The sequence below is a fragment of the Plectrocnemia conspersa genome, unplaced genomic scaffold, assembly GCF_051122295.1.
Source record: "Plectrocnemia conspersa isolate PC_06_02 unplaced genomic scaffold, ASM5112229v1 ptg000001l, whole genome shotgun sequence".
Taxonomy (NCBI): domain Eukaryota; kingdom Metazoa; phylum Arthropoda; class Insecta; order Trichoptera; family Polycentropodidae; genus Plectrocnemia; species Plectrocnemia conspersa.
Genome location: NW_028277165.1, coordinates 4225454 through 4252897, shown reverse-complemented (window position 1 = coordinate 4252897; position 27444 = coordinate 4225454). Strand labels below are relative to the sequence as shown.

Below are 27444 nucleotides of genomic sequence, written 5' to 3'. Positions count from 1 at the left end.
TGGTAAAGTTCGATGGTGGAATAATTAGTTTGGTAGGTGAACAGAATTTGAATTTGTCGGGAAAATTATTTGTACTATAAAAAGAACAAACGGTGGTTTTAATGCTAATATATTGTGTACAAATATGTGTCACGTGCCCATCGGTGCGGTATGCGCAACGACACAAAGTGATTTTATAATATAAAGTTTTTAACTTTCTCTGGTTGACTTTTTTTCCGTGAAAATGTGAAAATGTGGAAATGTGGATGTCCATGGTTCTCTGCCAACGCTCCTAGATAATAACAATGAGGCGCAAATGTTCAAAGTAAAATTAAATAGATTTGTGCTTTGCTTTGCTGAAAATGTTTTCATCATATATGTATATCTTAAGCCTTTATTTTTAGAATCTGAAAAAATTGAAAACATAAAACCAAAAAAAAAACATGTTCTTAAAGGTAAAGTGACTTTCAACTATTTCTGTAGAGTTAAAAACTTGAACGCTTATTCTCCTTGTCACTTAAAGTATGTATTTATACCAAAAAAATAATAAGCAATTTATTTTTATTTAATATTTTTTGCGTATAAAATCTGCCGCATTATGCACTTAATGGCTCAGGTCTTTATGCTAAGAAATAATTAAAAACTTATACAAAAAAACAATATATAAATTTGAATTTATAATAATTGTAAATAACGTTTTTTAACGTTTTGGGGTGTAACTTCGCAGCCAGTAAGACACAGGTGAAAACTAATGAGAATTTGATTAGATTATAATACATATTGCGACATACTATGATAGGCGAGATGTTTTTTTTCCGGTAGTGGTGAAGAAGTCAGCGCAGGGATGATGTCCGTGGTAGATCCTTAGAGTTCTGATTGATGTAGTAGCGACAGTATAGCGGAGGTTGATCCCTCGCTGCTGCGGTGCTCGTATAGACGCTAACATCCTTCTCAGGATGTGAGCGTCCATGACCATATGTTGTCCACGGGTGAACCGAATCTGCAAGTCTCTTCGAGTGTCGGCGTTGGAGACCAGCCTTTTGTATTCAGAGCTGCAAAGCTTGCTGACCAATCACGCAGCGATCATCCAGTCAATTGTTACTATCGCTTCTTATAAAAACGAAATGTGTATACGCCTTTAGAAAGTGACATTTGTTTGATGGACATCTCCGAGTTCAAATTGTGCAACGGGAATATTGTGGCCTTATGGTGTCTTATGTCTTCCGGTGATATATTATTTCCCGTAACTATTTTGTAACAAAAAAATATTCATTTAATGTACCGGATAATTCTTGCGTGTTATTTATGGGAAATCCTTTTTTTCTAGACATAACGAAGGCTTTTGTGTAATCCCAGCAATGTCTAATTTATTCTTTTTGATAAATGATCATTTTTGGTCACAAATTATAGCTCCCCACAGCTTATAATTTATTTGATTTTAAATAATTTAATTTATTAAATTTTAAATATCGTTTATGTTATTTAAAATCGTAATACAAAGAGCATGGTAATCATTTAAAAAATATGTAGTGAAATATATTATGAACTGGTATTTCTTCAAATAAAACATTTTATTGCGGAATGAAAACTAAACCGAACCAATATATATATATATATATATATATATATATATATATATATATATATATATATATATATATATATATATATATATATATATATATATATATATATATATATATATATATATATATATATATATATATATATATATATATATATATTTAATTGAACCGGAACGAAAAAAATAATACAGGCAAAGTGTGAAATTAATAAATGCATATATTAAATATACCATATTTGCGTTAACACAGACAGTTCGAGAGCTATCTATTTCATCATTATTCATAATCAAGTTTGCGTTTACGCTCCTACTCTTAGCTTCAAAGCACACGCTCTTACATGGGGTATTCAACTTCTCAACGGGCTTGCCAAACACAATGTTGTTTTCGTCGATAGTAATGAGGAGCTACTTTTAAGTGTATATCATAATTATGTTTTAACGTTAAACTCTGTATAATGGCCATAAAGATACATTGTCATAAATAAATATGTATCCAAAATGTTGTACATCACTGACACAAGAGGTCACGCGTGGTTTTGTCTTTAATTAAATTACTTCCTACACTTCCGATTCCATCAGTGTTAATTGAAAATCATATAGCGGTGCTTAGCCCATTGTACAATATTCACGCTTGGATAGCCCTCATTGTTATTAATGGACCTGTAGTTGTACAATTCTAGTATTGTACAACTATAAACTACAATAATATAATATTATAGATCTCTTATGAGTACACGGAATAATGTTCATGTACTGATTTATTTTGTTAGAATGGTAACAAATACAGAAAGTGAAGATAGTTAATATGACAACTATTTTTAACTCGTTTGACAACAATGCCGATTCCGTTGAGATGTATGTAACGTGAAAAAGTGTATTTTAGCGTGTAATTGAAATATGTGAGAGAGAAAACTGCTGCTGAAATTCATTGCCAACGTATTTATATATGTAACTATGGTATAGTGAATTTAAATCAGGATATGTAACGAAGTAGAAAGCCATATATTATAAATGATGAACTCATTAAAAAAACAGTGATCAAAAAGACGAAGTGCAAGAAATCTTAATAATTTATTATAAGTCTATATCTTTTTTTTTTAGGTTCTTGATGACCCTTTAGAAGACCATCTTTATTTAGTGTTCGAATTAGTGGAAAGTGGACCAGTTATGGAGCCCAACGCTAAGCCCCTGACAGAAGGATTGGCCAGGAGCTACTTCAGAGACATGCTATTAGGAATTGAATACCGTAATTATTTTTTATTTAAATATAATAATAGATAAAATAACGTTAATTATAGATACGTTGCAATCTTCGAGATAAACTTCGTTGGTAAATAACGATGTGAAATTTGCATGACAAGACTTTTCGGAATGTTTGAAAAGTTTTCAAATTTATACGTATATACTATGTTTTGTAGATTTATTGTAGTTTACAAAACTTTTCATTTACCATTGAGATTTTTTTGATTACCTTTGGCTATGTTTGTGTTTTAGCATTAATTCATACTCTTATTCATTGAATATTGTGTCTGCATAATGCATGTAAATGTAATTTAAAGCGAAATTTATTGATCAAATAATTTAAAATGTAAATATTTTAAATAGTCAGATTGTGCTTAACACTTTACATGCCTACGGATCGGAAAGGGTTAAGTATTTTAAGACCAAAACCGACCAGTGAGAAAAGTAGAAGAGAATAAACTTATTATTTTTTCGAGAAGTGGTGCGTCTTTTTTTTTATTGGCACGCTACTGTATAATTAATCTTATTTATAATAATATGTTTATTGAATATGCTATTGAATCTATTCTCATACTTTACTTATTTAGAGTAGTTTTTCGCATAACTTCTTTATTTCACATTGGGGCTACTGCTTTTCGTTGCTAGTTGCACCTGTGCTCTACGTCGATCTCTCCCTAAATATTGTTTTTTTGTAACGTATTTATCTAATATTTATACATATAACGATTGTATATATAAGTGTGTTTTTTTTAATATCCTAATTTTATATTTACAATAATGATCCGTATTTATCATAATATTTTCATTATTTCCATATGATATTTTCAGTACCTGTAATTTTACATTTACTCTGCGATATATTTATTTTAAACAATTCTGTTAAAAATATCTTGTTATTAAATCTATTCATGGTAATATTTCAACGTATAAACCTAAAATAGATTATGCCTTGCTGCTTTATGTATGTAACGAATGGTTTCACGTTTCCCCTTTTTATATTTCACTCTATTCCCGAGTTGTTTGCAATTTAGATCGTGCAGTTCGCAGACCGCATACAGTATCAGTGACAATCCCATCAGGAATATATAATGTGTAATATATATGTAACAAAGAGTTAACTGTGGCAAACGGAGTTGTATACTTTTATATAAAATAAATTCGTATCAAATTTGATATCTTCTCCGAGATTTTTTCACAACTTGTTGAACAATTTTCATTTTATTGTACTACTACTAAGTTTTATCATGGTAATATGACTTCCAAAACTGACAGCTTCTGTCCAGCAAGCGGTCTCGCTAATGCAACTTCAGCGAAAGGAGTAACATTCCTGCAACTGCTTAACAAAAAGTTAATACCCTTGAGTATGCTTCTCTAATCTGATTCTTAAATATTATAACCGACGCAATTTTAATTAAAAAGGTCCTAAATGCTGCGATATGATTCCCTTGAGTCTCATAAAAGAGTGTACCGCTCTTTATACGGCCTTTCGCTATAACGGCCCTCTTATGCCGATTTTTAAAAAAATTTAAAAATAGATTTAATTTGCATAATTTTAAAATAAAATGTGAAGCAGCTAGCGCTGATGAGGCCGCATCTAAGGAATATCCCAATATTTTAAAGGGAATTATTGGAAGAGGTGGTTATAAACCTGAACAAGTGTTTAACGTAGACGAAACAGGGCTTTATTGGAAGCGAATGCCTGATTGCACGTATATTTCAAAAACCGAAAAATCTACACCTGGTTATAAGGTGTCTAAAAAACGATTAACTTTGCTACTTGGTGCAAATGCCGCGGGTGATTTTAAGCTAAAACCGCTTTTAATATATTTGTCCGAAAATCCAAGGCCTCTTAAAAGACTAAATAAAAATCAATTACCCGTCATATGGAGATCCAACAAGAAAGCTTGGATGACTAAAGCTACTTTAGAGGATTGGTTCAAAAATCACTTTTGCACAGAAAAGAAAAAATATTTGCGAGACAATAACTTACACAACAAGGCTTTGCTCATTTTGGATAATGCACCAGGGCATCCTACTAATTTATCCGAACTATCTGAAGATGACATGATTGAGTACCTTCCGAAAAATACAACAGCTCTGATCCAACCAATGGATCAGGGTGCAATAGCCACTTTTAAGGCATATTACCTACGCCGAACTTTCCGACAACTTATAAGGGAAACCGATGGTAAATCTTCAATTAAAACATTTTGGAAAAACTATAACATCAAGGATGCTGTTGACAGCATCAGTGAATCATGGAAGGAATTAAAATTAACAACAATGAACCATGTTTGGAAAAAAATATGGCCAGAATGTGTAAAAAGTACTGATGCAGAAGTTAATTGCCTTCCTGAAATTAGGCAAAACATTTTGGATCTAGCACATGATCTCGGCTTTGAAGGTTTGAACGAACGTGATGTGCTTGATCTACTTGAAGCTGATAGGGAACCCCTTTCATATAAGGAACTCATTCAGTTGCAAGCAGAACCGGCATTTGATGAAGAGACAGAGTATGTTGTATTCAAACAGCTAACATCAAAAAAATTGTCAAAAGCTTTTTCCTATTTCGAACAAGGAATAAACATCTTCCTTGAAAACGATCCTGACGTCGAACGTAGCGCTAAAGTTTCTCGAGGAATTAACTCAGCCATTAGCTGTTATTAATCACTGAAGAACGAAAGAGATAAAAAGGCAAGACAAACAACGTTGGACAATTTTTTTAAGCCAGATCCATCCTTACCAGCGAAAAATAAGAACGACAGTGATCTATGGTTACCATTTCTTCATCGTCTTCAGATTAAAGCCATTTTAAAAAAAATATGTATGTATTCATACACATATTTTATGTAACATGAAGTAGTTTCATTTTTGTTTATGGATTATTGTTGGTTTTTGGAGTCTGTTATTATTTTATGTACAAATGTATGTACTTGTTATGTATGTATTTTTGATTTAAATGAAATAAAAAGATAAAATGCATTTTAAATGATAAACCATGTTACATATTTAACAAATTTGGAACCGATCCCATTGAATTTGTATTAGAATAATTGATTCGTTATACGGCTTTTCGCTTTGCGGCCAAGTTTTGTGGAACGTATCTAGGCCGTAAAGCGAGGTATGGGTGTACTTAGAAAAGCACTTATTCAAACTGCTGGTAAGGAATAAACTTAATCCAAAGATTCTGAAAGAACTTCGATTATGTGTGCCTTTAATTCTGAAGTATTGTTTAAATTATCACATGCAAAAACAGTATTAAATAATTCCCCAATATACACAGTTTTCTGGTTTTTAAGCCATCTATAGATAGTGTTGCTTTGTTTTCATCCAGATATTCACAGTTGATGGACGCATTATGGTCTATCCAATAATGTTATTAGTGTGAATATTGTTTATGTAATTGGAATAAATATGTTATTCCTTGTACGTATGTAAACAAATAATTAAATAACAAAGATTTGTTCCTTTTTAGTTTTAACCACATGCACAATTTGTTATAATATAAGGCCATACACAGTATATTTACGATAATTAAAGAACGATCTCATGCGTTATTAATTATGACCACCTAATAGCACATCCGTTCCGAATCATTAATCACCTACAAGTATCACCAAATAACTACAATTTGTTACATAACTGATGACCAATTTAATTTGAATTTTTAAATTTATTCTATCACACTTTCACAACGTGATCACAAAAATATATATTTTTTTAATTGGGCGTGGTAATCGATCGGCAGACTGAACGAGTACCCGATCTTCGTCGCGTCGCTTGGCACGCCATCTAGCGACTATTGGAACTTCTGTTCGCCCCTGTTACCGAATATATTTTTGAAATATAATTTATTCTAATATAAGCCGTATATTTTATGGCAAATAAATTTATTTTAGTCGACCCCCTTGGGAGTCGAGATCCATGATTTACGCACTACTGATATAGTCTGTGATTCAAATCCCAAATAAACTTTCGTTTTACAAGACGGAGATAATGATTATTATATAATTATAATTCTGATTGACATCACAGATTAGTTTTACTCAGATGTTTCTGTATTTATGGATTAATTTATATTTATATAAATAGACTGTCACATTGGTATTATTATTGCAAATGTGCCAGTACCTATTTTAGACGCGTAAATCACATTATGTAAATCGCATATTCAGATAAGATAAATTTAAATAAAGTTAAATTGATTTTTTACTTTTGTGCGATAGTACCGAAATAAACACGTTCCGAAACTTTGCCTTCTCCATTACTTATTTATTGAAATCGTTTATTGCTTATTCATTGGATGAAAATTTTCATCTCTTAAAAAGCAAAAGCTGTCCGACGATCGTACTCACTGATTTTTTAATAAGTAGGCTTTGTATTTGATGTAATATTTATTTTAAAAACCTCGAAATATCTAGTGTATGTTTACTTTATTTTGTGTCTATTATAATATAATAAATAAACGATTAGGTAAGTTAACAAGCTACTACTATTTTTTATCTATGATAAAAATCTCATGCATATTTTATTGTACATATATAATATTGATATTGGTTTTCTGGTGTGTACGTAAAGCATGAAGAAAAAAAAAAATTTTCTATGAATATATTATAAATAACGGTAGCACGTTTTTTTATGTGAATTCGTCTTGTTACAACAATGTGTTTGTTTGTGAGATCAAACAAAAAACTTGTTTATTTTTTATGACTACCCTATATTATTATTATTATTATTAGAATTGGAATGATATTAAGACATAAATGAAAGTCGGTTTTTTTCAATCGTATTTTCACATTATATAACTCTCTTTCCAAAGAACATTATATTATATTTTACGGTGCGCAGTTTTGATCCCTAACTTATTATGTTTGAGTACATTATTAACTACTTCTATTATTTTATACTTTAAATTTTTGCTACTTGGGAATAAATGTAGGGGTATTTGTGAAATGTTACGTTCCATAAATAGTTGTAATAAATATCTAATATCAAGCATCAATCAAAAACAATTCTAAATTCCAAATTTCTGCCTTTTCTAATAAAAGAATGCCACTATATATTTTATTAAGAATTGCACTTAATTGCCAATTTATATTTAGCGTCAAAGAATTTCATTTCATGACATAAAAGTCTAAAACTAATGACGTACTTCATCGCACTTATTTTGTAACTGATTTTATTTTAAGCTTTTATCTAATTGCTAAATATGCAAATTCGACACTTTTATTATAGATCAAGGTAAAAAATATTCTTATTAAAGATAATAAAAATACTATACATTATAATTTCTACATAAATCTCTAAAAGCTGGATATCGAAAGTTACATTTCGTTTATACCTAGAAAATTTATATATTGTTTTAATGCCATTTAATTATCAGTGCTTGCCTTCCCAAATATTGTTTTAAGAACGGTTATAAGTTAGTTGTCAGTGTTGATTTTTATTTGTGCTATATTAATGTCATCTGGAAACGAACACGAAATTCTCTCATCTATGAAGAATTTCGTACTCTGCGATCGCGTGCAAAATTGATGATTTTCGATTGCCATCGGAACTATATTGAAGACTGTGAAAAGTCGATAATTTTAAATCCGAAAAAATTTTGGAAATTCGTTAGCTCAAAACGCGATGGCCAATCCTTACTGTCATCGATGAGTTGGAACAACATCAATTTTGAAGGTTTTGAAGAGATTGCAGATGGATTTGCTAGGTATTTTCAAACCGTATACCATAATGATGGGTCACATTTAGAGTTTAATACTAATTACGATGAGACTCATCGTTCATGGTCATCTTTGTTATCAATCAAAGCCTGGTTGTCTGGTTGATATGGAATATGGATTTAGCAGACTAAAATCCATTTTTACCTCGGGACCAGATTTTATTCCAGACTACATTCTGAAAGGATGCAAGTCTGGTATTTTACAGCCTCTAAAATTTATATTTAATTTAATTTGGAGATCCTCTTGTTTTCCACAATTCTGGAAAATATTCAAAAGTCACTCCGATTCATAAAAAGGGTCCCAAATCTCAGATTGACAATTACAGGCCAATAGCTTTGATCTCATCACCTGCAAAATTATTTGAAATTGTTTTGCATAAATATATTTTTAATCATTGCAGGTGTATGCTTCTCGACAACAACATGGTTTCCGTAAATCTCGATCCACTGTCACTAATCTAATGGTTTTGTCTAACTATGTTTCAAAATCATTGGACTTTGGTGTACAAGTGGACGTCGTATACACAGATTTTGAAAAAGCATTTGATAAAGTTAACCATGCTTTACTTGTAAAAAAGTTATCTAATTTCGGGTTTTCTGAAGATCTCATAAATCTATTCTCAAATTACTTGACCAATAGATATCAATTCGTCAAGTATAATAACTCCTTTTCAGAACGATATAAGACCCCTACTGGAGTACCTCAAGGATCCAATTTGGGTCCATTGTTGTTTTTATTGTTCATTAATGACATAGAAACAGCAATAGAGCATTCAGATTTTTTTTATTATTTGCAGATGACTTGAAAATTTACAAGAAAATGCATTCGATTTCTGATTCCCTCGACCTACAGGAGGATCTCAACTCTATATGGAAATGGGCTTGCTATAACCAATTGCCTTTCAGTGTAAAGAAATGTCACACAATTTCATTTTCAATGTCGTTAACGCCGGCAAAATATTCATACCATCTAGGCGGATATTTTCTGGAAAGGTTTTCTTCAACTAAGGATTTAGGAGTGACTTTCGAAGAACGTTGGAAATTTAGCCAGCACAATGCATAGACTCATAGCAAATCCTTAAAAATGCTCGGTTTTATCTTGAGAAATGCGCGTTACTTCAGGAATACTTTAGTATTGCGCACTCTTTATGATACTCTAGTCCGCAGCATACTAGAAACTAGCTCCATCATTTGAATCCCAGGCGTAATGAATCAATGTAATGAATTGAAGCTGGAAAAAGTACAACGTAAATTTCTTCGATATTTATACTTGAAGGAATACGGGTATTATCCGTTCTTGTTTCCCAGTGCTTTTATTTTGGAAGCCCTGGGATACGTTTCTTTGTCGACTCGCAGAAGTGTTTATGTAATTAAACACTTCTGGAAATTGCTCAAGGGCATCGTAGACAATCCTTCAGTGCTCGAGCAGCTTCAAATGTGGGCTCCTGAAGGTGGATATAGTTCTCGGTCGCGTCCACTATTCTTGCCTGTTAAGTGTAGAACTGGAGCACTTGCCAACTCTTCTCTGGCCAAGGCTATTTATCTGCTCAATTCTGTCCATAGTAATATTGACATTTTCTCTTGCACTTATGGAGTTTTGGTTGAGTTCGTATGGGACAATGCACACCTGTTGAGGTGATTTGTGTCTGTTGTTTTGTCTTGTTTATATTTGTATGTATTATGATGTATTAGTACTTTTGACTATCGTGACGCATTAGGTTTGCCTGTCAGGTCACGATGGTTATAATTTTAATAAATAAATAAATAAATAAATAAAAAATCTCATTTTTATGTAATGTGTTAATTACTTAATGCCATACACAAAATTAATTTATGTGCGTTAATCTATATTGACCCTTTATTAGTAAAACGCAACATTGCGAAGCTCTACTAAAATACATAAACGAGCTCGTTAAACAAAAAACACACAAGGATCAGCAACGTTAGTCAAAGCTCCGCGAAAGCTTGTCAGTGCCAATTAAACCTAACGAAGTTCCTTTGCGCAATTTTCTCTTAGGGGTCTCCAAAGGAGCTTTGTTTAATTTTGTCTCGATTCAAAAGATTCTCAGCCTACCCTTCAGATCCTTTTCGGTATCGACTCTAAAATGTGCCTTTAACCTTTTGCAGTTCACTACCAGAACATCATCCACCGGGACATCAAACCGGCTAATCTTCTTGTCGGTGAAGGTGGAAGGTTGCTGGTGGCCGATTTGGGTGGAAGCAGCGAGGGAAGTGGAGGAGGAGGCTCGGGAACACCAGCTTTTAGAGCTCCTGAAGCTTTCACATCGGCGGATAGTCCTGCCAACGTTACTAAGGTAAAGCATTATTAAATTATGTCCCATGTATATCTGGATACTAAAGACGAATTCCAAAATAGCAAATAATTTATTTTTTATTGAGAACAATGCTTCTAAAAAAAATTGTTTGTAGCGAGCGACCTACACTATTTTTAATTAATAATTATTTATTACATTAACCTTTGTGTCGGGGGTGCTTATTTTTGTTTTTAAGACAAAGTATGTTGTTATTTATTTTTATGCAACAATTGATATCGTCACATACAGTTTGTATATGTTATACGTAAAAGATTTAATTATGGATTCCGAGCCTCGAGTTGGACCAAGATGAAGAGAGAAGCAGCGGCTTCTGTGAGCTTCGATTGTCTGAAGTAGGGTTAGCACGTACGGAATTAGTGAGTTCAAGTTAGGTCTGATGCTTTCAACTTAGAGCTTCGGACCTGGGTAGAACCGGGTACCCGGTTACCCGCGCAATTTAAAAAACAAGCTATTTAACAAAAAAAAAATGTAATTATTGCTTTCTTATTTTTTAATGCGACAACTGCTTTTTTATTATTATTATTCTGCGTTACTATTTTGCACTCTCTCTTTTTGCACAAAAAAATCGAACTTATAACATCTTAGCCTTTATTATCTTTAAAAATATTTAAACTGAACAAATAGTGTATTTATCTAAGTATATATACTCGTATATATTCAAGATTAAGCCTCTATCTACCCTTGTGAGCTTTTAATTGGATTTCAAACATATAAAGAGCGAATGCACAGTACTGTTTTTCGAAGAACTATTTTCCAGTTAACGTTCAGTTTCCTTCTCAGTGCTTCTAAAGAGAAATATAGTCGTCAACTGTCAAATACACAAAGATGATATCGTAATTTGTCAAACCTTTGAACCTTTTATAAATTTTGAATAGCTCTAACCTTATGAACTCTTATTGTTTATCACTTATATATAATTTTAAGTTTGTCTTATAAATAATAAACTTTAAAATATATGCTTTAATAGCTATGATTACTATTAATATTTTTATATAAAATAAAAATCATTAGTGGTAGTATAATATATATATATATATACAACGCTTAATCGCCTAAAGCCGGTTTTAGCTTGGAAATCTGTAACAATATTTTCTGTATCAGCATCCGACTATCCTCTAATTGTGTTAAGCAATAATCTGAAATCAATTCCTTACATCACTATTTGTTTTCTTAAACTAATCCACTTTAAGGTCGGCAATGGAAACCTCTCTCTTTTGCCTAATGATACATTTATCGCAAAACTCCTTTGAGAGTCCATTTAATCCAAAAAAGTCACATCTGGACTAAATATCCGTAGTCCCTGCGGACGAATCAAAATAAACAGTGGCGAAATTAAACCCTCGTTCTCTGTCGTTAAAAATATTGCGAAATTAATTTTCGTAAGGACGCGACGGCGTGAAGGATTCATTATATGCAATATTAGGGTGGATTTGAAAAGCATTATAAATTTATTTCGTATTGTATATAATACTTACATACCTATATATACATACATACTTTTAACGAAAGGATCTTTCATTTTTCATACCCACTTATTGCCGTTTCTATTTATATAGAATATAAAATGAGGTACGTTTCTTTTGAAAAAAAATATAAAATGAAATGGAGTTCTTCGACAACGTCGAACGTTTTAAAATTTGACTATTATTATATTAGAAATTACCATACAGTCCAAGACACAACAATGTGTAAAAATAAATAATAGGTCAGATATATCTTGCAGTGTCTTTTAGTGGCAGTGGACTGCGGGGCTGCAGCCCTTTCACTATAAAATGAATACTTCTGTTTAAAATATGTTTATGTATATATCTTTGCCAATAAGTTATTTTTCTCAAATATAATATTTTATTTTTTCAAAAATATATTTATATAAACTTTAGAGGGCGTAGCCCTAGGGGTGGTTGACCTCGCGGCCAATGAGACTTCGGTGAATCCTATTAGATTGTTCATTAAGTTATAATTACAATTTCGACAATGGATGATTACGGCGTGACGTTTTTCGCGATGAAGGTGTACGTGGCGCAGATGGTGATGGCCGTAGATGATGCTCAGGCTGCGTGCGGCGAGTGTCAGATGTGATCTTCAGGTCTGTCGGTGAGGGCCCGTGGCTGGTTCCTCCGGATGGCTGCTGGTAGATCTTGGCTCTCTGATTGTCTGTGTCTCCGTCTCTTGTGTTACCGTGGACCATCTGCACTCTTCTCGTCGGGGTCCGGGCTTATATCCTTTAGGGGGATGCACGCTAGCTGGCCAATCACGATTGTACATCAATCTTCTAGCCAATCGCTGCAGTGGCTTCTTAGAATTCGAGAAATCAAATGTGTATTTCGAAAGCCAGTTTTTTGCTTTGCTCCAGACTTTCGAATTCTAAGGAAAGGGCTTGCGCTGTGGTGATTGATTGGATCCATACCGCTTTGTCACAAAAGGGATTCTCTTTACGACCCGTGTTGTGTAGTCAAAAGAAATCCCTCTTGTTCTATGATGTTTGTCTCATTGTTAATAAATGAACGTTTTTGGTCACGGTCATTAACAATGAGACATTCGCCCTTTTAAATGTGCATATATGTGTGGTCGCCACAAAACTAATGGCATTAATCTTTCTCATACTGTACTAATACATGATGTACACTCAGTGTACATGTAAAAATGTGTATGAATTAATTATAGACCAGACATTAAATATGTTAAATATGTTAATACCGTTTTAAATATGTTAAATATGTTAATAATTATCTCGTCAGACAAAAAACCTAACAATTGAAAAGAATAATCACTATCACAATTCTTTATAATTAAAGATTTCATAGACTACTTACTTGATAGTACATCCGTAAGCATCATAAAAAATACTATCTACCTTTTTGTATAATACATCAAAGATGCGCGATAGACTGACGTTAAAATCGTTACTTCTATCCTGTGTAAAATCTTTACTTTAAAGCGTGAACATATTTGTTGAATAATCAAGTGATGCAATTAGCCCACCAGCATCTGCATCTGTGATTCGCCAGAGCTGTCTCAAATCAAGAGCATAAAAGATGTGACACTTTGTCATCTTTATCAATCGGTAGACGATCAAACGATTCGAGACGAGACCCGCATTTACACTAGAAACATCAAGCCCTCCCAGCGACTTTTCTACACACTTTTTTATCAATGGACTGTAATGAATCATATTCTTAAAAAAAGTTTCACGTCCCGCTAACTACATATAAAGGAGGTTAACTTATTAATACCAAAATATTTCCATTAGGTAATTATACAGGTATTGAACTATTTAAACTGTATGATACTTGCTTTGACGCCATATTTTGAAAGCACGGGAACTTTTCGAACTGCGTATGTTCACACATATATTCTTAATCTAGTGTATTACAAGGATTATCTGATTTCATGTATCGTTTGGCGCATAAACGTAATCGATGGTGTGTTACGATGATAAATGAACATTTCACATCTGGATATGTGATACGTAGCGGTAATATCGTATATAATGTCGGGGGCTATATGGGTAATATGGTGTTTATGCGGGAAACGTGCGCAATGGAGTGGACCGAATAGAGTTGAGCTCGAATACATATTTGCAATATTTTGTACACGACCTAGTGGACTTGTATTGGAATTTTTCCGCCCCGCCGGCGATGGAATTGAAAAGAAGCACATGGTCACATGCGGGATGTTATGATGTATATCGAAAACTTACAAAATACCCGACGAAAAAAAATTACATAACCAAATATTATTTGCGATTTGAAATAAAACATGTTCATGGATATTTTATTTTTATATAAATTATATAATACATCTCACAACTTATTATAGATTTATATATATTTTACTCAACGTTCTTTGGAAAGTCATACAGTAGTTCCAACGTTTTCGCACTGATCGTGCCAATATTGGAAGTGAGCTAAGTTTACCTTAATAAATTTATAGAATGCTTGATTAAGGCAAAACATATTTGTGATGACGATGAGAGCTTCTGATGTGTCAAACAACAAAAAGTGTTTATTTGATTATCTTAAAAAACACCTTCAAATAAATCTAATAATAAAAAAAATCAATGCGTTGAGGGTGGCGTCAGCAATTCATCGTGTTTTTGCTACTAAGGCCATTTCTCTTTATAATAATATTGCAATCATAACTGTTTTTTCTATAATATAGCAAGAGTTTATTACAAATACAGAGCCGATGAATAATGAATAAATAAACAAGCAAGTTACTTAGCCGCAAAATCTATGGAATTTGAAAATTAAACATGTTTATGAATATTTTTAAAGGAAAAAATACTTCTCGAGTCTTTGCTCGCGGCGATACGCGTAATAAAATAAATGAAAAAATTCTGGGAACATACGCCGACTGACTTGCCCATGTTCCATGTTTACCCAGATCCAACCCTGTCGAAATAGAATTGCTATTTAATCAGCCGCAGTGAATTAACAAATAAGTTGCTGAAGCGGGTAAAGCGAGGGATGAATATAAATTACATTAAATAGACAACTTTTGACCGATTTGTATTTTCATCTATTGAAGCCGATTGCTTGCTCTAACAATTTATGCAATTTACTTTCATTTAAAACCGTTTCAGTTAAACCCGAAGACCACCTAATATTCATTAAAACATCAAAATTAACATCTAAAACATTATTGTAATTTACTGACGCGCGCGATAATAATATAAATTTGTACGTGCTGTAAATGGGGGAGTATGTTGTGATAAAGTGGCAATGGACATTGTAATATTATACATAATAATTAGTGCATATCTGTGTATGTTTTAGAGTTGTATATTTACACTGTATCTTCAGTGTACAGTTGAATCCTTCCTGCAAGTTAAATAGGGTTAAATCATTTATGTATAGATTAAATAATAAAGGTCCCAAAATAACTATTAATTGATTTGATTGTTTTAACTGTTATGCCATTAGTACCAGGCGCTGAGTTATTTTTTAATTTGTTTGTATATTTATGACTTTTTCTAATTTAATATGGTGCAAATAAATAAAACTTGAGCCATATTTGTGATAGTGTTTATTTTATATCATCAATATTAATTTGCATTTGCTCTGATATAAATATTCCAAATAAGATAAAATGTTTATTATCAGCTATTTTTTACCTGTAGTTAAATTCATTAATATTTAGAATATTTCTTTTCTCATTTTTTTGATAATTGTTTTAATATTTTTCCATATTTTAAATTAATTATTATTAGCATCATTAAATATTTTATTATAGTAATCTATTTTTATTTTTCCTCGATAAAATTTTTTTTTTACTTAAGATAATACTTGTAGTAGTAAGTTAATTTATACACATTTGTTAATTTGTTAGTATATACCTGGAAGAGAGTTAATTTTATGTATTTTTCCAAAATTACCTCTGTTTTTATTTAATATTATTTAATATTGAATTTATAGTAAATTATAGAAAATAGTCAAGTTTTATTGATTTGATCTATTTTATTATTTTTTCTAATTTTAAATTTATTTTACATCTTTTCTCTACATTATTCAGCTTTTGTGATTTTTTTATATTAATTCAGAGGCTCTCAATATTTTTTATAAAATTTAAATAAAATATTTTTTAATATGTTTATTTATTTAGTACTCTTTAATCTATTGGTATTATTTGCTATGAATATCATTAAAAAAATACTATATGATTATATTGTTTTTTATTTATTATTTCTTCAAATATATATATAAATATATAACTATCTGGGGTACCTTAAAACAGTGGAATACCGACCACCGTAGATGTACGGCGATACCGCTCAAAGGGTTAACTTCCATTTGTAATGACAAATATTTATATTTTTAATTTGGGTATTTAAATTCTATCAAACCATAGAACGTTGCGGCTTTAATTTTATTTATAAAATTTAAAAAAATCTTCATTGACATTCTCTAATAATTTTAAATTAGTAGATTTTATTATATTTTGTAGTTGGGTATTTTTTTCATATTATTTAGACATTACATAAGCAATATATTATGGTAATTTATAGCATTTTAAGATTTCTAACCCTAAGGGGAGTGACTTCGCAGCCAGAAAGACGCCGTTGGAAACTGCTAATAATGTATTATATAATATTACATATATTGCGACAAACTATAGTGTGCGAATGTCGTTATTCTCCGAGTAGTGGTGGAGAAGCTGTCGAATGAATGATGTCTAGTTTCAGAAGTCTTGTAGTTGTTGCAGCGACTGTGTAGTGGAGTTTCGTTCCTATTTGCTGCGGTGACGTATGGTGGAGTCCCTCTCTGTCCCTGACTCTATGACCGTATCTCGCTTCGAGCTATGTCTGACCTCTCTTCATTGGAGATTGGGCGCCAATCCACCACACGCTGGACGCACGCCATCCATCAGTATATGAGAGCAAGGATTTTGTCGTCCGGTGGTATATTGTTTTTCGTGCCCGTTTTGCAACAAAGAAGTAATCTTTCAATGCATTGGAGAGTAATTACGTGTTATTTATGTGAAACCCTTTTTCTGGACGTAATGAGGGCTTTTGTGTGGTCCCTTCCTTTACACTCTATTGTCAAGTTCATCCTTATTGTGTCGTGGTTACGGTAATTTCAAGAAGATGATCCCCCACAGCATTGCCAATATTATAATTTTTTCCTATTAAATTTAAATTTGACATAATATGGTCTGTCAATGAATTGGTATTAGTGTGTATAAAAAATTGTTAAAAATGTTGAAATTAAAAGATTGTATCATAGTTATGTAATCAATAATGTTGTATGTATTTTTTGTTATGTCTACCTTGAAATATCTTAAAATTATTTTATTTAACATATTTTTTAATAAACCTAAAAATCATTTTGTACACAATTTAGAGCCTTTGAGAGTCCTGTGATATTGATTCTGATTTACTAAATATTCCTTATGTTTTCTTTTCAGGCTTGTGATATATGGTCAATGGGAATCACGCTATATTCGTTTGTAACCGGAAACGTGCCATGGAGCGCCGAGGGATCGCAAGCTTTGCATATCCTGATCAAACAACTTCCATTAATATTTCCACCAGACATTGTCATATCGCAGCAATTGCAAAACTTACTTTTGAAAATGCTCGATAAGAATCCAACCAGTAGGATCACACTTCCAGATATTAAGGTTTGCAATATATTTATAACTATATTTCTAATATATAATATTATAATGGTGAATAACCATTACAGCAACATCCTTGGGTGACCATGGACGGAAAATTTCAACTTCCGAGTGAAGAAGATAACTGTCAACTCGTCGAAGTTACCGAAGAAGAAGTGGCGCAGGTCGTCACTAGTATTCCCAAAGTTTCGACGTTGATTTTAATCAAGACGATGCTAAAGAAACATAGTTTTCAGGTATTATATTAGTATGATATATAAATAATGAAGTGCGAATATTGCTAAAAAAACGTGTGTAACGCAGAGTAAATAGAATAGTACACAAACTATTGATTACAAATTTAATGGGGTTACTATATTAAAGTTTTAAGAGTGCAAATTATCAAAATTTGAAACCGGTGCTATTTTAATCAGGTGTAAATCAGAGAAGGTGGGAGGGTGTTTTGAGCAAGGAGCTAAATAGTAACTACGCAAAATTTTATTTATATCGGTCAAAAGGTATATGCTTATATATAAAGAGTATACATACACGTTTATAAATACATTCAATTTTATATACAGTAAAACCTAGTTAATTTGAAACCCAGGGGACCGAATTTTGCGTATAATTTTGAATTACAAATTGCAAAATGTATGTAAAGTAACATGATTTTATTAACTCGAATTCAATGTTGCTAAACTGATGGTTGTTTTTCATATATTATACATATGTATCATATGTCATATTACTGATTCATTTAATATTTGAGAGATATAATATCCAAACCGAAAACAATACGAATATCAATTCACAACGAAATTTTAAAACGTATTGTATATCCCAGGGGTATGACTTTCATCGTTCTATTTATATTTCCTATACCTAAAATAATTCTTTATTATATATTATTATTTTTATAAATTATTATTTAATGGAATTTATAAATGCATTATTTGTCAGAAATTGCATAAAATCAGCAGTGAAGTAAAACTTTCCTTAAAAAATAAGATAAAAAGGAGCGCCATATTTGTTATTTGCCAAGAGCTACAAAAGCATTGCTGCGGCTCTGCGTGTAACTATTGATTGCAAGATGTATTAATAGTTTGTAATCAGACAAATAAATTTTACTCATTTACAGACTTTGATTTCAGTTTGATGTCTTGCTGCTTAATAAGTAGTGTTTAACCCATTGTAATGCACTGGGTTAACGCCTGTTATACTGAAACGGAAAATTTACAATAATAAAAGAGATATTCATATTCATTTTTGGAGCAATATTCATGCACTCATATTATTATAAATAGAATAAATATTAATATGCTGCGTGTAATTTGTATTTTAGAATCCATTCTTAGTACGTCCGGGCAGATTATCAAGAGGAGCTCGTTCTGCATCAGCTCCAGGCGCATATCTAGGATTACCCGAAAGGTTTTATATTAGTCATTAAATAATATTTGTTTGCTTGTCTAGTTATAATGTTTATTGTGTTTCAGACAAAGCTCTTTCGAAAACTTATTACCAGCTCTCAACGAGCTATCCATCGATCAACATAAAGACAATCCGTTGTCGATCGGCTCCGAAGACTCCGACAAACAATCGTCTACTCAGAGTCAAATTGAAGATATAGACGAAGACACGACCGACAACTCGGCCGATCCGGAGCTCGTCAACGATGAGGACATATGCAACATCAATGATAAGGAAATAGATAGCGTTAAGTTAGGTTTTAAGTATGCAGACGTCGTCACCGACGTGACCAGATCTCAGGACACGGCCAGCGGCGACGACAGAGAGACACGGTGATGTATGGCCAGCGAGCTGCGCAAACGCAACGCGACACGTACAAGGAGATGAACCCACCAAAAAAGTGTAAAATGAGACTGCGATTCCAATGTGATTTTATAGTTGAAGTTTTAACGTAATCGATATATTATTAAAAAGCTTTCAATTGACAAAGCCTTCTATGATATATATATCCTCGACTGATTGTTAAATGTCTTGCACGGGATACGCTTTTCGATCGATGTCAGAAGAACAAGCATCAAATACCGCTTCGTTGCATATTCTCTTCTTAAATGTATTTGATCTTTTTTAAAAAATGCACTTTTGTCCTATTTTTATCGTGCACATCGATTCTTCTATATACCATGTAGTGTCCTTATAAGGGAACATTAATTATATTATATGTATTTAGGCCATTTATGTAAAGATTATTATAACAGTCAATTTAATGAGGTATTTTTACAATTGAATTACGATTCAATTTTAGTTTTTACATCAAATTGTGTTGCAAAAGTCATTATCATTACTTAATGAGACACAAAAACAAAAAATATCTACTTATCGTAGGTTTTGATCTTTCAATCTTAAAAACATCTTCCCTATGAAGATGTATTTAGCAAAGCGATTATTACCTTCCTTGCTAAAGAATGGAACCTCTTTCTCTGTTGATTCAATGATCTCCACATCTAATTCTCTAAATTTTTCCAATTGATTTGCATACTTAGCTCTACGGAGTTATATTAAACAACTAAGTATCATACCATCTTAATCCTCATATTGTTTCTAGTTATATCGTATTATATCTGTCATATAGGTATTTTGGAAACTCCGTTCGTATTAATGACATAAAATTACCACAAGAGAAGCATTCATCTCTCAATTAAACTCCTGTCACATCAGGAAACTATCCTTGTTATTATTTACTGTCAAAGCGAATTGAAGCCACTTGAAACGAAAATGCAAATCGCTAGGAAGCAATAATATTCCAGTTTTTTGGCCTTTAAATGTGTCAGTGGACACATTTAAAGGCGATTTGGGTTAGAATGTGCTGTAGTAATCCATTTAAATTCAGGATATTTAATCCCTTAACTGGATCATATAAATTTGAAACATGATGAAATCATTTGAAACAAAAACACAGAACGTTCTGTAAAAATTTCATATCGCGAGTTAACAGTAGAACAGACAGAACTATGTGCGATAGAGCCTCTCAATGATGCACTCTGAAATGTTCTGAAAGTTCTTCACGGACCCACCTTGTAAGGTTTACTAATTTTATAGTAAAAACACATCTTTTGTATTGAAAAGATATTGCAGTGTTGGGCGCTGTACCAAGCTGTGCCAAAAATCAATCGAGCCAAAGCAGATAGTGCGAGTAAAAATTATTAGGATAATGACTTTTGTCACACCCCATACAAGACTCGTTAGAACTGTTGTAGTTTAACATAAAAATTGTAGCATCCTCGGACCAAAACGGTAGAATTGTTAGACAGTACGGCCGGAGCTTACGGAAGACATCAACGTTTAAAAGTGGGACCAGGGAACTCATGATTTCCAGCATCGGCGTTTTCCCCCATTGAATTGCTTTTATTTTTAACGGCGTATATAATAATCTAATTTATCATTAAAAGAGATATTTTCTTAACCAAACTGTTATTGTATCATATTTTGATGATATTAGTGAGAAGGAAACCATATCATTTAGACATAAAAGAAACATATTCGAAAATGAAACGCGATAGAAACGTAGACTTCAAGTCGATGATTGTGATATGTAAATCAACACCTCGACGGAGATGAGGTACTTCAAATTTTATATTTGTAAAACTATGTATGTACAGTTTACCAAATAGTTTGTATAATCGACACTACTGTCCGGGATAAATTAAGAAGACGTTTTATGTTATTTAATAGACATTTTATATCAGGTTAGTCCATACACATATTATTCATTATTTTCAATGTTTTGTAACAAAATGTCTTCAAAATAAAACAGTTACTTAGCTCTTGTATGTGTATCCGTGTAACTTTAACATTTTTTAATAACATGTATAATAAAGCACAAATAATTTACTTATATATAGGACTAATATTTAAATATTTTTTCTTTTTACAATCAATCTAGTGTAAGTTAAACCAAATATTGATATAAAGCTATGTTTCAGTTAATTTTAATTTGTGATCAAACATTGTCTTCCGTTGATTTGATTTTTGCTTTATAATTATTTTTTACATAGTCTTAACTTATAAACCCTTTTAAATGTTTAGTACGTAGCGACTTTGCAGATGCAAAAGCCTTGAATTGCAATATTGTCGTAAACTTACAGTTAATTATTGTCTTGGATCAATGTTGATTTATCAGTGTCGTGTTTTCTTATTATATACCTACTTTTTCAACGTCGGTCAATCTACTTATTTAACTTTTAGACAGTTTTAGACGTGCCCTTTAAATCAACCGCTGTATATAACGATATTGTTTTATAACAATACGTCAACGGTATTTCCACATATTGTATGCATGCATTGTATCCATTTTTTCAATTTATAAAATTTTATCTCTTTGATCTTTAATAAATTTATCGATTCGCATCATTTTAAGTCGTTTTATTTATCATAAACCTGAATATAATAAAATAAAAAACAATATATGTTTAAGGATTTAATTTTACTTATTAATATTTTTTATTATATTAAATACAAAAACACTTCTTCGTTTAAGATAAAGACGATGAAACACTATTTATCTTGAATGTCCAAACATTCACAGTGAAGAACGTATCACATTAAAATGTATTAAACTTTACAAACGGATCATTATTTACAAAAATACGTCCATTGTAAATGTTATAATTTCACATTGTACTACATGATGTTTTAAAATAGATCAACTGAATATAACCACATAACTTATGTAAATAAAATTATTTCCTAGTTGCTCCTGCTCCTTGCCAACCCCCTCGGCCTCCGCGGTGCGCTGCGACACCAGGACCGCCTCTTCCTCTTCCAGCAACTGAAAAATAATAAACTTCTAGATAAATATACTTCTAGAAGAATAACATATCGAGAAATTCTTCGACTTTTGTAAGAATTTACATATATAGGTAACAATTGTACTTATTTATATTTGAGAATAATATAAATTCTAACTAAAAAATACAATAAAAATTTAAACTAAAAAAATACAGTGCAGTTTATGGTACACCTAAGCATAATAATAATAAATAATATTAGGCAGAATTTTTAAATCCCTAGAAAACAAATTATTTGCCAGAGACGACTTCAATACGAAGCATACTTATTGGCGCTACCATCTTATAGCAACTAAAAATGAGAACTCCCATAAGCAGCAAATGGGCTAGGGTGCAGCTACTTATCGAGAGCAACCCACCTATTGACCTACTGACAACGAAAAGAAGCCAGATCTTACCAGATATTTTTATTCTTAATGGTCTATCTAAAAGCTAAGTAACAACTTATCTTCAGATCAGTGGCATGTTGTGACTTTTAAAACAGAAGACCAGGTATGGAAAAAAATATATAAACGTCCATTCGCTGTTTATTTATTTATTTAGCTAATATAGCTAATTTTAAATTACTTTTTAATATTATAATTTTTGATATAATAAAAGTTGTAAAATTAATTAGTTTTAGAACTTTCATTAGGTCAAGCATAAAATACAAATTAAGACAACTCATCTCTCAGGGGAAAATTAGCGGTAGAAGAAGTATAGACAGGCCTTACATTTCACATATTGTTCCATAAATATAAGAGTGTTTATCAAAGTACATTCAGGCCAATTCTTATATAAGAGCATTGGTCAAAGTACATTCAAATCAAATTTTGGTCAATAGAAGGGAGAAAAAATGAAAAATTTGGTCAGCACGATTTTATTGCTTTTGACGTGGATTTTTGACTTCCAAGAAAGGATAATTGTTTTTGGCGCTCTCTTATTGGTCAAAATTTGATTTAGATATGCTATATTCAATTCTTGCTTATTTTGCTTGAAAAGAAGAGTAAATTAAGAAATGTGTTGTCTTGGAAGGAATGCTCATACATAACGACATGGCAGTTGACCAGCAAAGGGAATAGAATTATGAAACTAGTCCCTGTAAATCTGACCTGTGTCAATGCAAACTAACTTAGTTACTGCCTCCGAGAGCTCTACATACAATTAAATAGATTCGTGTTACTCATGGGGTGTTCACTATTCTGACATTTTATAAGATATTTCTAAAACAAATAATTGATTGGCCATTTATATTTATGTATAAATAAAAATACATTTTTATTCTGACCATTTAATGAATCGTCTATATTCGTGCTATATATTTTAAAAATATTACGGTTCAATAAATTCAAGTGATTTAGTTTTGAATTATAGTAAATAACCAAATTATTATCCGCAGTGAAAGGGTTAACCGTAACACTCGGCCGACGGGTAACGAATAACTTTTGAAAGATTGTATGGAGTTAAAATGAATTATTAGGAAATCACCTTGCGCTCTCAAGATGGCGCTCTTGCCTCTGCCCGCGGAGCCCGGCTTGGCGCCCTGCCGCTTGAACATGGGCGCGTTCTTGAGCATGTCGGGCAGTATGAGGAAGCGCACTTTGGAGCCCCGGATGTAGACGGCCTCGAGCTGCTGCACGCGACCGTCGCGCTGGGTCACCGTCACCCCCGAAAGTTGACAGTTCATGTTGTCCTCGGCCTCCACCAGCTTGCCGCGGTACACCTCTCCGGTTCGCGTCTCGCACGTCACCACGTGCCCCTCGGCCTCGTGCAGCACCTTGATCGGCACTCCGATCGACATCTTCGAAACGATACTAAACGTCACTAACCTAAAACGCGCCGGCACAATACCGCCGCCGAATCGAGTGTTGCCACTGCTCAAAAACTAACTAACACAGATTTGTTTATTCTATATTCTCGCCCAAGTCAAATCGGCGGCTTCAATTTTTATATGCGTATTTGTATGTTGTATTCTCTATTCTGTGGTAAAAATTTAATTAAAATGGTACAAAAAAACATATTAACCTAGTACTAATATCAAAATATTTCATATAGCTTTCACCTTCATTACCTTACCTTATTTTAACTTAAATATTATTATTTGCTCATATAAACTAGATAATTATCATAAATATATTATTAAAGGTAATTTGCCACCCTCCGACTATGACGCTCGCCTCCCTCCCTCAGCCATTCCTTTGGGTCGTGCGCGACATACTTTTCGCCTTGCTGCTCCATGGTGTAACAATATATTATATCATATATATAATACATATACATATTTCTATGTATTACTTTATATAATCAGAATAAAGTCAAATTAATACACTTTTATAATTCAGCATTGATTCAAACTTCAACTTTATTTCCCAACATATTTTATTCATTCATATAATAATATTGTAGTAATTTGTAATAGTTAATTAGTATATATTGACTTATTGGCCGGGCCCCGAAAGGGACTTGTCCATGAACTTTCTTTTAGCAAAACACAACCACCATTTGCTCGGTTTTCCATCTTCGGTGGCGAAAACCTGTAAGTTAATACATGCATATCAAGAAACAGAAATATACCTATATAATAAGTAAAACGTTTTACTTTTTCACACACTCGAACGCCAGTCTCCTGTCTCAACTGTTGGAAATATTGACGCATGACATCTAAAATACGCATAAATAAAATATTAAATACAAAAAAATATTTTGATGGAAGATGCTAATACGTACCAGCTTCGTTAGTATTTGCCGGTTTAGCGTAAACCGAATTCAGAGGAAATCCAGCTTCTCCCGGAATACTGAACTTGGATATCGCCAAGGTGTACAATTCTTGTGTTCCTTGCGATTTTGTGGCGCACCTTTGAAGGCGCTTCAAGCACTCTGTTATATAAAGAGTCAAATAAATCAAAACTCTATCGGACTCGGACTGAAATTGACAAAAAGATAGTGAAATCCACAACGAACGATATAATTAATCATTAAATAGAAAACCTTGATTTCATAGAATCTGAAAAACACGTTTGCTTTGAAGTAATACAAAGCTTCATCGACGATATCCATTTCTTTGGGATTTGTCGGCGCCGGTCCTCTGAACTGAGTTTTGATAGGCAACAGTGCCATATTACCTAGCGTCTGTTGATGCTCTGCCAACGTCGAATGATAAGCCTACGAATAAAAATAAAATTTATACATATTCTCAGTAATGTATACAGTAGAACAGGATGCTCTGGTTTAGTGATAACAAACGACCATGGAAATACGCATATTATTGAATATTTTTCTTCAATTTAAATTCAACAGTACATTTACTCGGTGATATGATTACTAAATTCTATAAAAAATAACTAAATGGAAAATATTTGCACCCATATGACTCATAATGCGATTATATCCAATTTAATATACTATAACAATTAAACCTTCGAAAAAATAAAACTATTTTATCTGTGCAATGTTTTAATATAAATGTGTAAATACTCACTGGCATTTTTGCGTACAATTGATATCTTATTAAAATAAAAGCCGGCTGTGACAGAACCACCGCCTATCAAGCTAAAAGTGTTGCCGTATAGAAAAATGTCGTATCTGTCAGAGACAATTATTGACCAAGCAAAATATTTTTTGACCAAATCCAGATTTATGATAATTTTTTGTATTATTTACAATAAAAAAAATGTTTGTAAATATCATTTAAGAATTTCATTCATTTTACATAAATTGTGCAATAATTTAATAATTTAGGCGCATAACTTTTTCACAATCATCTTTAAAAATACCCCTTTACAATTTTAGTAATTAAGTAGATAAAATAACATAGAATAAAAATAATAAATTAAATTAACAATTATAAATAATATTATAGAGCGGGAGAAAATATCAATGTAGTATCATATACAAATATTTTTCCTGAGGGAGCTAAAAAAAAGTCGTCACGGAAAATTTTGTTTAAAAATCATCCTGATGTTTTTGCTTGAGGAGAATAAATTGCTGCAGAACCTTAAAGAAAAGGTCATTTAGAAAATTTTGCTTAACTATCATTTCAGATTTTTTCGAGGAATCGAAGAGATATAAGAAATAACCATCAAACCCGAAAAGTTTGACCACCTAAACACCAACATCCGCCAAGTTATAGCCCAGATACCTCCCGAAATGTTCGAAAGCCTTCGAACGGATCGACTGTTGCAAAAAGTCCAGAGGCGGCCATGTAATTGATATTATTTTTCACAATTAATGAAATAAATCAAATGTTGATTTAATAAAAAAAAATCAATGATATCTTTAAATTTGTGTTTTTCTTTTTAAAAAAGTTCAGAAACTTTACTTCACTTTACTATGCTTATTACAAAAGAAGGAATAAAATGTTCTAAATTATGGTAGAAAATATTTTTTTGTTCAATTAAAAACTTAATTACTCAGAGCTAAACCGAAAACCAATAAAACCGATATCTTTTCCGGAACGAAAACCGAAGCCCTGGTGCTCTTTAACGACGGGTCGGTATTTTTTTATTCCTACATCACCCACTTTGACCATTTTTTGTCAATTTTCTGGTTCAGTCAATCATTGTTTATTAATTTATATTAAAAATAAAAATTATATTAGTTTTTTGGAGACTAATAAAATTGTTAAAATGTCAGATGCGAACATTTTAAATCAGTGCTTACGAACCAATTAAAATGTCAAGTAATTCAAGT

At 32.0% G+C, this 27444-nt stretch overlaps 3 protein-coding genes across 3 annotated transcripts in view; 1 reads left to right on the top strand and 2 right to left on the bottom strand.

Moving 5' to 3' along the window:
- Nucleotides 1-22339, top strand: part of LOC148238515 (calcium/calmodulin-dependent protein kinase kinase 1-like) — a 123379-nt gene extending 101040 nt beyond the window's left edge. Inside the window, exons 7-12 of the mRNA XM_088187949.1 lie at nucleotides 2666-2810; nucleotides 10659-10846; nucleotides 17774-17989; nucleotides 18055-18222; nucleotides 19308-19393; nucleotides 19459-22339. Of these exons, the coding sequence (XP_088044075.1) occupies nucleotides 2666-2810; nucleotides 10659-10846; nucleotides 17774-17989; nucleotides 18055-18222; nucleotides 19308-19393; nucleotides 19459-19768 (1113 nt within the window). The 3' untranslated portion in view covers nucleotides 19769-22339. The remainder of the gene's footprint in view (nucleotides 1-2665; nucleotides 2811-10658; nucleotides 10847-17773; nucleotides 17990-18054; nucleotides 18223-19307; nucleotides 19394-19458) is intronic.
- Nucleotides 22340-22393: 54 nt separating this feature from the next.
- Nucleotides 22394-24640, bottom strand: SmD3 (small ribonucleoprotein particle protein SmD3). The gene is made up of 2 exons (XM_088182961.1): nucleotides 24244-24640; nucleotides 22394-22757 (listed from the first exon to the last, which is right to left on the bottom strand). Exons 1-2 carry the CDS (start codon nucleotides 24554-24556, stop codon nucleotides 22669-22671), a joined length of 402 nt encoding a protein of 133 aa, XP_088039087.1. The 5' UTR covers nucleotides 24557-24640; the 3' UTR covers nucleotides 22394-22668.
- A 444-nt stretch (nucleotides 24641-25084) lies between these two features.
- LOC148238513 (actin-related protein 2/3 complex subunit 3-like) lies at nucleotides 25085-26322 on the bottom strand. The gene is made up of 5 exons (XM_088194848.1): nucleotides 26234-26322; nucleotides 25744-25917; nucleotides 25483-25678; nucleotides 25355-25416; nucleotides 25085-25289 (listed from the first exon to the last, which is right to left on the bottom strand). Exons 1-5 carry the CDS (start codon nucleotides 26237-26239, stop codon nucleotides 25194-25196), a joined length of 534 nt encoding a protein of 177 aa, XP_088050974.1. The 5' UTR covers nucleotides 26240-26322; the 3' UTR covers nucleotides 25085-25193.
- Nucleotides 26323-27444: the final 1122 nt, after the last annotated feature.

What these genes read in the sequence shown, in the direction of transcription:
- LOC148238513 (XM_088194848.1), bottom strand. An exon ending in TCAGATTCTATGAAATCAAG is followed by an intron (nt 25,679 to 25,743) that starts GTTTTCTATTTA and finishes TGTCAATTTCAG; the next exon opens with TCCGAGTCCGATAGAGTTTT. An exon ending in GCGTTCGAGTGTGTGAAAAA is followed by an intron (nt 25,290 to 25,354) that starts GTAAAACGTTTT and finishes ATTAACTTACAG; the next exon opens with GTTTTCGCCACCGAAGATGG.
- SmD3 (XM_088182961.1), bottom strand. Translation starts at nt 24,556, where the DNA reads ATGTCGATCGGAGTGCCGATCAAGGTGCTGCACGAGGCCGAGGGGCAC. An exon ending in CGCCATCTTGAGAGCGCAAG is followed by an intron (nt 22,758 to 24,243) that starts GTGATTTCCTAA and finishes ATTATTTTTCAG; the next exon opens with TTGCTGGAAGAGGAAGAGGC.